Source organism: Pseudochaenichthys georgianus, chromosome 16 (genome assembly GCF_902827115.2).
Source record: "Pseudochaenichthys georgianus chromosome 16, fPseGeo1.2, whole genome shotgun sequence".
Lineage (NCBI taxonomy): Eukaryota > Metazoa > Chordata > Actinopteri > Perciformes > Channichthyidae > Pseudochaenichthys > Pseudochaenichthys georgianus.
Genome location: NC_047518.2, coordinates 30,673,256 through 30,687,658, shown reverse-complemented (window position 1 = coordinate 30,687,658; position 14,403 = coordinate 30,673,256). Strand labels below are relative to the sequence as shown.

The 14,403-nt window shown below is 40.4% G+C and overlaps 1 protein-coding gene across 3 annotated transcripts in view; it reads right to left on the bottom strand.

Annotated features, from left to right (window-relative positions):
- The window catches only part of agmo (alkylglycerol monooxygenase), a 71,356-nt gene that overhangs the window by 33,031 nt on the left and 23,922 nt on the right, over positions 1 to 14,403 (bottom strand). For all 3 annotated transcript variants that reach the window (XM_034103244.2, XM_034103245.2, XM_034103243.2), the window contains 6 exons: positions 5,474 to 5,577; positions 4,556 to 4,651; positions 2,602 to 2,668; positions 2,375 to 2,440; positions 1,108 to 1,187; positions 607 to 741 (listed from right to left, as the gene is read on the bottom strand). In XM_034103244.2, coding sequence (XP_033959135.2) covers positions 607 to 741; positions 1,108 to 1,187; positions 2,375 to 2,440; positions 2,602 to 2,668; positions 4,556 to 4,651; positions 5,474 to 5,577 — 548 coding nt within the window. The remainder of the gene's footprint in view (positions 1 to 606; positions 742 to 1,107; positions 1,188 to 2,374; positions 2,441 to 2,601; positions 2,669 to 4,555; positions 4,652 to 5,473; positions 5,578 to 14,403) is intronic.

Genomic DNA, 14,403 nt, shown 5'->3' with positions numbered 1-14,403 from the left:
GCAAGCTGCTCTGCTTATTCTCAAAGAGCTGAAACACGTTCAGCCTCCTCTCCTCCCTCACTCCCCCTCTTTTTCCTTTCTTTCCCTCAGCGGCAGATATCAACAAGCAGCCGTCTACACAAGCCCTTTCAAGATATTTCGGTTCAATTCCAGCTCTGTCCGTGTTTAGAATCACACCGCTGGGTTTAAAGGGGCCAACTTAATTGTTAAGGCAAAGGGGAGGTTTATTGTTTTGAGTGTGAAGCATGAGGGAACTAAATATGTGACACCATCAGCGTTATTTCAAAGCTAACCGCCGGGGCATTCGACTGGAGCCTGTATTTCTTTCTGCACACACACACATTCACACTCAACTGCATGCGGTTTTAATCCCGCAGACTGCGTTTAAAGACGGTGAAAATGAACTTATTGTGTTCCCTCAACAAAGGCTTTGCAGCTTTTATTTGATGTGGCAGTTCCTTGTAAAACTTGTAGAATATGTGAATCCTTCAATAAGGAATGCTCTGAGTCATTTAGTGTGTTGCGTGTGTAAAAATGATGGGTAATGAAGCCAGTGTGCTATTCTGAAAAAACAGATATAAAAACAGGGACATTGTTGTTTACTACCTTGGGATTGTCGAGATGGTCACCAAGCCGAGGTTTACCAGGTTTCCAACTCGGGCCGTTGATGAATGTCAAACATTTGTCGCTGATAGTCTTGAAAGTGGTAGATCTTCTCCCCAAATACAAATAGTAGTGTAACTAAAAGAGAAGAAATTCAAAAGGTCAAACATCAGACACAACATTCAACTGATGGATGTTAATGAAGCCGTAACTGCTATGGCTTATCATGAGTAGAAACGTTTCTGCTTTCATTGGGCAGGTCATTGCTCACAGTGAGGGCAGCGAAAATAATCACAACATCCACCTCCTGGCATTTCACTTTATTGGCCTCCTTCACCCTCAGCTGGGCAGTTTGTTTAGAGTGGAGTAATGTTATGATTACCAAATAGCCACTCAGCCAGCAAAGGGAACCATGAGCCTATGCCTCATTTACTAAAAGGTGTTTGCACTCAGAGGGATGGAGGTGAGATGCTGGTCGCACCAATGATGGCGGATGGAACCCACCTGAACATAGAGGATCTCAAAGGTGTTGATAGGGGACACCAGGCCGAACACCACTTTGTCTTTCTCTGCAGCGAAGGTACCTGACAAGGACATGTACAATAATGTGAAAAATATCATTAACTCTTCCTATGTACACTTGTAACCAGCATTAAGAGCTTTCAAGCATTGATTGCAAAATTAGTCCAGTCTGGAATATGACATATACATTTTCCCAACTTGTGGATATGAATACTCCAAATGCAATACAATACTTTAAAGAGTAAAATATAAAACCTGCAAAAGAAGAACATTGATAAAGTTGGCATCACAGCTCCTGGGATAAAACACGTAAATCCTTCTGCGGCCACAGAAAAAAACAGCCGAAGGGAACTCTGGATAACATTAACCACAAAATGTAATCAGTTACCTCTCGCTGACATTTAGTGGAAGAATTGCTGAGTCGTGTATGAAGGCTGCGAGGCAAACCTACATTTTAAAGAGTCACTGTTTCCCTTCATGCTGATGCTATAATGGATAGTGCCGCAACTTTTTATAGAATAATGAGAGGCAAAGCGTCACAGACACCAGTACTGATACGAACGCTGAAAACAGCTCACTAATATCATCTTTCAACCCTTTCATGGTACACAGGAGGAGATTATTATATTTTTAAAGAGAGACACGTATCAGTCACATCTCAAAACCCTGTGAAACCACAGGCTGCTAATATCTTTATATGACTCATTAATATAAAGCACCGAACACTCTCTGCAAAATTGAACTATTGATTTTTAATAATATTTACAAAAAATGCATATAAATATACATTAATATGGGGCGTGACTTTTAAAAAAAACACATTTATATCATCATAAATGTGAGTTGGCTACACATCATCAAAGTCAGGGTATGCTTTAGCACTTCCCTAGTGTTAAGTACACTAAAACATTCCTCCTTAAAAGAAAATAATCTTGCAGCAGTGAGCAAGAGTTAATATCTTCTATGTCCGTAGGGGGAGATAAGGCTGTCATTTAGCAGTAAATGCTAATTTAGCAGTTCATGAAAGAAGAGGATATGGTATGTTATGTTTTATTGCAAAGCTAAGAAATGGAGGCAGTCTTTAGTTTTAATCCTAATCCTATATTATGAATATAACTGTTCATCAAAAACATTCAGAATCTTTACTTCTGGTACTGATCAAATGCTAATGTCCGCACTGATCTCTATAGTTAGAAGCACTGAGATTATCTTCAGGATTAAAACCACATTTCTGATTACTTTTTCTTACCAAATAATCGGTCCCATATGATGAGAATTCCTCCGTAATTCTTGTCAATGCAGTAGCTGTTCCTCCCTGTTGGAATAATATTTTGCACACAAACATATTTAAACTAACCAAATCAGTCCAAGTGTCATTATAACATTTCAGCCTGTATCACATATTCATGTTTGCTCTTCCTGTTAATGTTAAATCCAAGCCATGGAAAAATCTAAAAACAAGAATATTGTTCTCACCATGATGAACTTTATGATATGTTGGTGTGTTGAAAACCCACTCTAGAGGTCCAAGGTTTTTGATCAACTAAAATAGAATAATGAAACCCAACAAATTAGTAATAAATGTAAACATATAATGTGTTCTGTAAATAGCATCACAACCCAATCTCCAGTTCATCCACCGGGGAGAATAATGTAATTGTGTTACTTAATTCTATCGCAACATGTCCATTTGAATATTTTGTTGTTTACATGGAGATTATTTTGGGAGGATGTACATTTCAATGTATTACAATATTGGGGTAGAGACATATTCTGACTTGACAGGGGCACTAGACAAAAGGTCAGAGGGTTAACAAAGTCATAAAGGTTCATCGTCTGAAGATCATGAATATGTACCAGTCCATCCGACTCTAATTTACTCTAATGTATTCTTTTGTATCAAAGATGTACTTGCCAATATTATGTAATACTGTAATTCTGACCAACCAGAAAACAAACAGATTGCCTTGGATAACTTTGTGAATGATGCTTTATGGTAGACTTGTTTCTTGTATTGAGTTAGGTCACCTATGTTTGTTTTTATGTGAAAAAGAAGAACCCCATTAATATCAGTATCAATCAAACACTCACAAATAACCATCATTGTGTTTGTTTCCTCAATCAAAATCAGCTCAAATCAGTTCAATTGTTCTGCTGGTAGGATAAGAGAACAATATGGCAGTTTATACAAATAATCTCATTTTTTTGCATAAAACTAAGAAACATAAATCATGTTATTTTCTTTGATATTAAACAGATGCCCCAGTGAGTCATTAAAGATTACAGAGGTCACACAGAGCATATTTCACAAACTTCATGTTTCTATTCTTGATGAAACTCTCAGATATTTTGGCATCAGTACTGCAGACCCCTCAGTCTGCAGAAACGTGCACGGCTGGACAGAATTTCTCAGTGATTCATTATTCCCATGTAATGGCTGCGTCTGGCAGTCGAGCGTGAGAGTTTTATCTTGAATGAAAAGGGTCTCCACCACTTCACTCCGGCACTGAGGCTGGAGCGGCGCAGCGTATAGCGTGCCAATAAATTATATGACATCAAAAAAAAGCCCCATAAAGGAGGCATAAATTACATCCCTCCAGAAAATTGTGACTATTACGACTGTTTTCACTAATAGTGCACTAAAAGATGGAAGGCGTTCCAAATCCATTCATTCCCTCTCCAGATTGTGGGGCTTGTAACAGTGATACTCCCAGTCGCTTTAAAGGCTGAGAGCGGTCATGCTTCTGTTTGGAATATTTCATAAAATCTCATTATTTTTTATTGAATACAGGTTCCACTGCAACACGGGGTCTACAAAGGCTCGACTCAGCAGACATATTAGTATTGGCACGGGGAGAAAGATAACTTTACAGACTTGTGTTCAGTCGGATTACCCTTTTAACTTTGCACACCAACCATGAATGGAGGAGAAGAAATGCAGACAGAGCTACACGTGCTGCACGAATAGACAATATATTTACAGATTTGACTAATATTACATATTCCTATTTGAGAAGTATTTTCTTTATCCATTATTCTATTTGAGTTACAACTAACAAAGTATTCAATTGAAAGAAAAGGTCTATTTAAACAAATCAATTTATCATTTCATTCCCCTGCAGTACACAAGGGCAATGTCACAAAGAGCATCTTAATCTTTTCCTAACACTTCAGATGCAGGTAAAAAGTCAGAGTTTCACTCAGAGACATAAAACAGGACGCGTGTGAGGTAATGACTGATAGTAGTTGTTGTTTTACTGCATCTGTCCAATGGTCAAATCTTTTAACCATTAAACATCATTATCGATGCCCACTCCCCATTATCCCATCTTTCAATTTTTTAAAGATCCAGATCATATCGCTGTTTTAGAGTTTTCCACAAAAACAGTCAATTAATAACAGAATATATGACCAGTGTTTAAACATTTACCTCAGTGTGGATCCAGAACTGGTAGAGAAGGTTTAACTGTATGTGGACGGCGAAGACCGCGGGGGGTACAATCAGAGCCATGGGCAGGTAGAAAATCTGAGGAGAAGAGGAGAAAAAAGAGAATACTTTATACACAAAGTCCTATTTCACTAGCATAAAGCTTCATTTAGGAACCCATCCAGGGATTTATGTGCAACAGATGAAACATTTAAGTAACACTATCACTAACATATCTTACATTATTGCTCCAGATGTGTGGATGCTGGTAGAAAATCTGACACAGGGACTTACTAGTGTTCTTTTCCATTTAAAATCTCTCAACTAGTAATGTCACTCTGAAATTAGGAGCACTTGATATAACTTCGACAGATTTACAGATAATTCCGGCAATAGTCGATCTCTTATCAAAAGATTAGTCCAACGTTTCTACGTTGTCTGTGTTACTCAGCCACATGTGACATACTTTTAATAGTTTAGAGCTTTAGTGGTTGAGACAATATAATATTTGTGTCTGTTAATATGGTCAATGTGTCAGATGAATGTAGTCTAACATTTTTGCCATGGCTCTGACATGACAGACACATTGGTTTCCGACCAATCATAGCTCTTCTTGCTACACAACGTGCATGACGTCATCGAGAATGCAAACAAAAAATGGCATCAAATCCTAATAGTCATTATCACAGGTATAATTGAATTTGTCACCGTACTTGTCATCCATTCTGATCCATTCGGATACATTTTTGTCCCATTTAATTATTATTGGACTAATTGAATTCAGTATGAGGGAAGAAGAATAAGATATTTCTTCACAGACACCACTTAGTATTATAAATAATGAATGTATTATTCTCATTTATATGTTGACAATTAGATAATCAACCAACCTATCCTTTGAGAGCATGAATGATATCTTACCCATGACGTGAACTGCTGGGTGAGGGACTGTCTGAGGGCGGTGGTTAGGTTGTAGTACTCTGAACTGTGGTGAACCTGGTGAGCAGCCCACATGAAGGACACCTCTGTAGAAAAATAACAAACACACACATAGATCCAACATGAAACAGTAGCCCAAGAGTCCAAATCTCAGCGGTTATCGTTGCATTACCTGCTCATTAACATGTTACAGAGCTAACATATAATCTTTCATGAGATTTATCTGCGGGCCTTGAACCCTCACACACATTCAGCTGCCTTTACATCACCACAAGTGATTTATCTCAAAACCCAACCTCCCCAGATGAGTAACTAAACACGTTCAACCCCAGAAGGAGTAGTTTGAGTCCTGCTCCTGGCCAGCCGTGATGAAAACCTGAGGCTTGAGTGTAACTGGCCGGTAGAGGAGGAGGCGGTCAGGTTCTTATGGCGGTTGGGGGTATTCGGCTGCAGCTGTTAGCGTCCAGCTTGATGTCCCAGTGCTCCAGTTTACATTCCTCTGCTGTGTTGTGATACTTGCTACATTAATATCTGTGTTACACTTCATTTTAACATCCAACGGGAACATGCTTGTTAAGTTTCACTGGATTTTGGGCTGTTTCCGGACCACCCCGTCTAGTCTGTGCTTTTTGGCACCTCCAGTCCACTCTGGCCTCTGCAGCAGTACAAGAGAGAACAGTAACCTTCAAATATCCCAGAACCACAGAGCCCCATATAGACTATGTATAGAGATGTATTTGTTATAATAAAAGCAGCCCAAGTTATTAAATGAGGTTTAAGTTTTATGAAGCAGCCTTGATGTGCGATTAAGGGATCAATTATCAAGCAATTAACCTTCTAGCATTACGCATGGTGTGCATCACTGTGTGTGAGCCCAAATACACATTTAACACTATTTTTAGCTTGATGACGATGCACATCTTTTATTTATCTAAAAAGTTGTATGTGTCTTAGATAGGACCGTAAACACATATTTTCTTTTAGACAACAGGACAGTTTGACCCTGCCAGGGACAGAACCTGCAGCGTCTTGTAGTATAATGCTGATTACTGATTAGGAGTGGTTAAGTGTGTTGGTTTGATCGGAGGCCGTGGTGTCACCACGGTGTCTCAGTAAATGTCTACTATGTGTTTCCAGTTCTTTGCTCCAATAATTTCATTACACCGACATCTTGAGAAATGTGATTATTCGCTTCAAGTGGACAGTAAAGAACAGAAGATAGCAATATGCAATATAGCAAAACAGCAATGTGTTGTTTTACAAGGGGTTATGAGGAAAAATATGTCATGGCCAGCTGAAACGAGGATATACAATATATCAAATAACCACCTTTAAACGGTGGCCACTGCAGCATTATCAGTTTCTCTGGTTTTATTATTTATTTATTTTTATTCTATAATTTACTGACAACATTTCTCTGTGTTAGAATTCAACAGACACTGGAATAGAATGGCTGCCATACATATAAAAACTGAGTAGTCTCCTCATTTTCTCCAGAGCTGTAGGCTCATTTCTTTTTGCCAACTTAAGCCTCTCCTTTATGTAGCTTTATATTTACGGCCCGTCCACACTACAGCTTCGACAGCTTCAAAAACGGTTTCCAACGCGTCTGCCCATTCACTTTGAATGGGGTGACGTCACTTTTCGCCGAACTGCATTGTGGGAAGCAGAGCGGAGCTTTCCTGGCGTTTAGCGTCAGACACGCCCAGCTCCAAGCTTTTTTTTAAGCTGTAGTGTGGACGGGCTGTTACTGTGCAGACATGAGGGTTGTCTTAATGTTATCGTCTAACATCTAAGTCCACGGCTGATGAGGTAAAAAAAGATTTCTTAAAATGTCAACTAGTCCTTTAACCTAACTGAGAATGCCAAAACCATCACATTTGAATTTGTGAGGTTTTTACATTGTAAAAGTGTTAAAGCTCGTAAAACTCTTCTTCTCTCGCTTTTTAATATACTTGTGAATGGTAGCAAGGCAGTCGAAAAAACACCGGTCTGCTGCACCTGAACAAACACAGAACTGAAGGTACTGAAGGTGTGCAGTGTGAGCGGAGGAGCACCACAATCTGTCCGGACACGTTCCCAATCACTGCAACGAGGAGGACTTCCTCAAGTGTTTGGGGAAACCCAGAGGAGCTCCCAAGCAATCTCCACACCTTGCTTATTTAACAGGGTTATTGCTGGGTTTCAGAAGGTGTGACAGAATAAATGTCACAAGGAATGTTTTTGGAAGCGTCACATACAGTGTTAAATTGTGTTTTTTTGTATTAAGTCTAAGGAAAAGGGCTGGACTTTATTTCAAACTTTATTTGCCCTCTCAACGCAATAGTTTGCAGACAAGGCAAGGGTGTGAGATGAGAGATGAAACACACCAATACATCTGACGGCATCTACAGCAGTCAAGCTCTAAAATGATGACGCTTCTTCCGCTCTGAACCATGGGGAATTCAGAGAAGAACTGTCCTGCTAAAAGACATATTGAGAGGATAATCCAGTCTTTGTTTAATTCCAGCAGTTTTCTTTTTTTCTTCACAATGGAATCGTGCTTGGCAGGGCCTAGGACTAAGGGCAGCTAAGATTGATGCTTCTTGTCATTGATAGGAAGTAGGAACCGCTAGGCTTCACTGCAAGCCCATGTCCTCATCTCGGACTCTGCGGGACGCTGCATAGTTTGGCAGGGCCTATTCAGGAGGGAAACCCCGTTAATGGTGAGAACCAATGCCACAGAGCTCGCTTTCCCAGCACAGAAACGCTGAGGACGGCACTTCCATGAGGCCGCCAGCGTGCCTTAACTCACGCTTTCTCAGGAATAACATGCATGAGACGCGCTAATGATAGACAGTTTTGACACTTTGTATGAGACTTGGCAGGTACAATTACAGCATTGGTTGATTGTTCACCAGACAAGTACCTCAAAGGTGGGGTAGGTAATTCCCTTCAGAAACACTTTTTGTTATATTCCATGGAATGCTCTTAACATCCCGATGGCAACGAATAAATTAAATGCTTTGACAATAAATATATACAAATATTTCATCTGTGGAAGCTGTGGCGCTGTAAAAAGCAAGTCCAATTATCTGCCTCTGCCCACGGCAGATAATTGGATGGCCTACCTGCCTGTCAGCCTTCCACCTTGCGCACAAAATTGTCTCGTGCCCTCATTGGTCATGTGCGCGTTTGTGTGTGTTGGACGAGGGGCTCTCTAAGGAAGTCTGAAGGAAGGGGCAGATTTTTTTCGGTTGTATACTTTCAAATGCTAGCTTACTCGAGCTGGTTTCTCCATTCTTACCTACCCTAACTTTAAAAGTGGCTGTGTGAATGACGACTAATAACGTACCTTTGTTCAGATGGCCTCCTTCAATATGAGCCCACCTGCAACTAAAATACTGTAAGCCTTGCTATTCTGGTATTCAAAACCAGGAATCACCATACTGTGAGACGAGGTCTGGCAGTAGGGTGATGTAATTCTACGATTTCCGATCATAATGACCTGGTCAATACTGTTGAATTATATCATGACACATAATCAAGGCCTATAAGTCATCATCAGTCATGTTACATGGCTGAGTTAGACTTTAACAGAGTGTGTTTATGTCCAAATCAACCCTGTCAGGAGCAATGCTTACATAACCGAGTCGTATAAACGCCAGAATGCAAAGTCCTATTGAGCTGCATGACTCTAGCTCCAGTGGAGTCCTGCAGTAAGTGCCGATAATGATCAATCGGTATCTCGATAATGCTGCCACAAAAGGAAAGTATGACTAGTCAAAAAGAAAAACAATCATCAGAGAATGAAGTCCCAATCGACTCTATTTAACCAACAAAACCCTGTGAAACGCTTTAACAGGTCAATCAATCAGCTGCCATATCATCACCCTCAGCGACAAATTCCTGGCACTAACACACGGTGTCCTTCATGTGCAGTCCTCTGAGTGGTGGGCCGCCGTGTCAATCACACGGGTAATGGCCTGTGAACAGCCCTCTAGTGTTTGGATTGGCGGGTTCTTGGATGGGGTGCCAACCCAAACAGCGAGTTCTGGACTCGGTGGGACAGTCAGCCAACTCCCCTCCGCTGCTGCCATACTTCATGCTGTCCACGCAGCTCAGTCACACACACTAAACTAAACACACTAACCCAGGTCAGGCCCACTTACAGCTCTCACAAACAGGCTTTAAAAAACGTATAGAAAGTGAAGGGTGACGTAAAGTGGCTTTTCTGTTATATTTAATATAATCAACACTGTATCACTTACAATTATATTAATGCTCACTTACTGAAATCCCGTATATATAAAACTGTTTTATACTTTGCTGCTGCTCTCTGTTGTTAACATAAAGGAGGATGATAGATTTTATATTTGATGCTGTAAAAACCCAAGGTTTATGGGACATTTATAATACCTAGATAAAAAGAAATCAACTCCCATTTTGTACGTGTGTTTGTCAATGAATTATGAAATGAATATTTCGACATATTTATGACGAATATAAAAAGAACAATCGTTTTTATCCTAATAACTGAATAATAATTGTTTTTCCATTTTGATCAGAATTTCCATCCAAATTAAATTCAAATACAGGAAACTAAATAAAGAAGAGTGCATTTTAGTTTTTCATGTGTTTCTTTGGGGCGACAAGATGAGACATGGCCGAGTTAGCTTGATGAGAAGGTTGTGACCACTCTGAAACTACAAGCAAGCCACATGTGAGGCATTAGCACTCATCTTCATGTTTCATTCACACTTCAGTCAGTGCAGGTTTGTCCTCAGCACTGCTTGCTGGTCACCTGTTGACAGAGGGAAGTCTGTAGGGAAGGAAGCACACAAGGGCAGCAGACATCCTAACGATGGCCTCCGCTGAGCTCAACGATCATAACACACTCTTCTTTTCTACACTTTGTAAAAATACCGCGCACACAGGCCCTGTGGACATTATCTCTTTGTGATGACTAGGTTCAATCAGAGCATTTCTCTCTCTCCCTCTCAGTAGACGTTCTCTCTCTTTCATCGCGCACACAGCAGACAGAGAGTGTGAGCGCAGTGACCTATAGATCACTGTTGATGTTATCCCTGCCTCCCATGAGACCTTTCACTTGGTCTCTGCTGCTGCCGTGAGCGAGACCCCCACATCCTGACCACACTGTACAGACATACCTAGCAAAGCAAGTGGGGGCCCATATTCTTCTGTAGGCCCTGCAACCTGCACCGGGCCAGGAACTCGCCGTCATGGTGAAGATTTATGGGAACCTGGGAGGGTGCAGGTTAACCCCCCCAGCCCCCCCGACCACCTCCGCCCTGCCACACAGCCCAGAGGAGCTCCTCTTTAAACAAAAACATCCACATCGTTTGAGTCCCGACAGAGGAGCAGAGGAGATATGCTGAGCACATCTGTTTCTCTTGACAACTGCTGCTGAGGGGAGTGGGGGGGGGGGTGCGGACACACCCGCAGACAGGGAGAAGAGGATGTAGTGAGGTGCTAGGAGAGGAAATGTTGATAAGGGCTGCTCGGCAGGGACCTGAGGGTAGAAACTGTTCAATACATATATTCTGCTAACATTTCTGAAGTGATGTGTTTTGCAAAAAATAAACGATCACATATTTTGTGATATAGAGAAAAAGATACACACAAAAAACACAGGAGCAAAATTGACCACGACTGGAACATGAATGGGTCAACATTGTGTTGTATTTATAAAGTGTTAGTAATTTTTGTATATTACTATAATTTATCCTCAACATTATACATCCTATAAAGAGATACTATTCTACTATTAGAGAAGGGATGAAGAGATGAGGATGTGTTGCTCATTTCCCTAATGACTTAAATGCAATATGCAAAACTAGTACCTCTAAAGGTAATAGTCTGGCTGCCACCTCCTGCATTTCCATTTCAAGACTGGACATATTAGAATCACAGGTAACACAGTAAACCATAAAGATTTGCGACAAAACAGGATAAAACCTTAAGAGGAAATTAACTAAAATGGCAGGTGAGTAATGACCAGAAAGATTTAGTAAGACAAAACACACAGAAAATAATGTTCAGCAGAGACAGATTGGAGAAACCCACTTTGTTGATTAAGGCAATTTTCACCTGACAAAACAATTTTCTTTGAAAAGGCACTTTTAGAAAATAAGTCTGTGCAATAACAACAATCTTACAAGCTGATTGCACAATCTGTTTCGATCTGTCAAATGGTGCCATTAATCTGTCGCGGCACTGCGATTTAGGAAAGAAAGAAACAGATTTAAACTGAGACATGTCATCATCCATCAGCACTGCTCCCATGTGTTCTAGTGCTGGCACCATGCTCAGAGGAAAAGAGGTCAATCCTGAAGCCTGTCACTGTGGCAAATATGTTATTTGTTCCTAGCAGCAGCATAATGCTAACTTGCAGTGTACCTTTTATGTTGTATTGTACTGTTTGTAAATGGATGTAGCAGCAATCACATTTTGATCTTTCATTTTGCCTTGATTCTCTTAATTGATGTATGTGTCACTGTTTTGATTGACAACCACAGATTTCTCCATGTTTCTCTCAGGACTGTCAACGTTGATCTGGGATTACAAAATAAATTGAACCAAAAACACAAATTATTCAACAATCCTAGATTTCCTGTCAATTATACCCCCCCTTCTCTCCATAACCAACAGCTTCACACTGAAAATGAATCCATCACTCACTACCCAACAGGAAATCCATCATATTAGGAAGCCATGATAACATTCCACAGGGACTTTTAGGTGATTATCGGATGTTTCTGGGCTACAGAGCAGCAGCAGCAGCAGCCAGTGTGGTGAGACGACTGTCGCGCAACTCCATTACCTCACGTATAATCAAGAGTACAGACAGCTGACTGGCTGATTAATGGCCTCAGCTTAGCTGACATGCCTGCATATAGATGCCGCCCGAGAGCAGAGCTGCTATTAGTGGCGCTTGCGATATGAGGTTAGAATAAACAGAATCAACAGGGCTGTCAACAATATGGCCGCATCCGAACAGTCAGCCTCCTGCTCACCCAAAAGCATCTGGTTTCAGGATGGTCAGGAATAGAAACGTTTTAAATATATAGTCTGTCTGACAGCGAAAGCAGCAGACAATGTGGGTGAACTTGGAATTTATTTTCAATTCTTGTAGTTCACCAGGTTAACCAATATGTCACCAGGTTAACCAATATGTCTATAATAAATGGTTAAATACTTAGCAAGGAGCATGTTATTTCAGGGGCAAGAGATAGTACCAGCAATCTGTCACCAACTGAAAGCCTCTTCTCTTCTCAAACAGCAAGAACAGATACAACCATGACTCACTAAAGCTGCAGTATATCGATTCTTGGACATGCAGCAGTGATAAGAGTTTAAGTAAATATTGATATCAAAAATGTAGATAAACGAGCACTTCATTTGAGTCTGTGTGTGTACAAAGTCCATTCAAATGTTTGATCTTCCACATTTACCTCTTGAACCACAACTGGCCTTTGGCTACGCAGATCAGATCTAATGCCAAACAAAGGCCACAAATATGGTCTAGCCACAAGCCACAAGCCACAATACATCTGTCATTGCAGAATCCTGAACTTCATCCAAAGGCCTGCAGACAGGGGCAGCTCACTTACTTCAAATCTATTGTTATCACAAAGATCACAGCGTCTGGCAAACCCAAGCGGTAACGTCTCCTGAGTAAAGATGGCATCAGCACAGGCCGATGGCCTTTCAAAGCACTTTCCACTTAATTAGTTTTTAGCTGCCCTTTCATGTGGAAGTCATGTGAGGGAAAATATGAGAAAAGGGGCCATAAAACTGGTCACACTGAAAATGATATTCTTCACTGAGGCTAATAAGGGCTCTTACTTCCCAGCAGAGGATGATATATATTTCCCTCGTTTGTCTTATTATGAAAGATTAAGATGATATATCATATGTCTTGACACAATTGGATTAGAGATGCAGGGTTCTTGCTGTTTTGAGGCAAAAATCAACTACGAATATGAGTGCTATAAAATAAGACTTCTAACAAAGCGTTCCATGACAGTTTGACACTCGTTAAATTGCTGAAAAATATGTAATAGCTGCATCCTACATCTGTCTCATTCCTCGGTGCATTATTATAGGAAACATATATTCCACACACTGAAAGGCTTTGGTTGAATCTTGTTCTAGGAAAAGATGGAGGTCGGAGGTTAACCGAGATGACCTCGGCTGACCAGAGTGACGAGTGAGAACCGTGCGGAGCCTGCGCTGCGGTCGGGGACAACCGCTTGACTTTGGTAACGAGGGGAAAAGCTTATATCCTGAGTGAGCACTTCTGAGGAAATGAAAGCAAGTGGAAAAAATATTGAGACGTCTAAATGATTCTGCAGTTAAAAATAAATAAAAAATCCGACCAAATAAACCAAACAGATATGTGATACAGTGAACGTCATTCCTCTGCACCGTGAGGCAATGAGGGCAACAGCGGGAACACACACTTCATTCAGACACACATTACAGCTGCAATTCAAAAAATAAAGTTGGAACATCCATGTGTGCTGCTCAGCCTGGTTTCATAGATCAACAAACCATGGGTTGTATGCATGATGAATTAGGCTCGAACACAGAGGGTTAAATAACAAAAATTGCTCAGCCACAGCAACATGCCAACATTTTACACAAAATGATAATGCCCCAAAACGGTGTATGTGTACAGGATAGGGCTGCTCGATTATGTCAAAAATTATAATCACGATTATTTTTGGTCAATAATTGATATCACAATTATTAAATACGATTATTCATTGACTTTGAAAACGTCCATTTATTGAACTTTAAAACAAATACAAATAATAAAGTATCGTTTTAACTGTTGATTACCCTGAATGTATAATTCAACTGAAAAACCAATACAAAAATAAGTTAAATAAATTATACATTTAAAT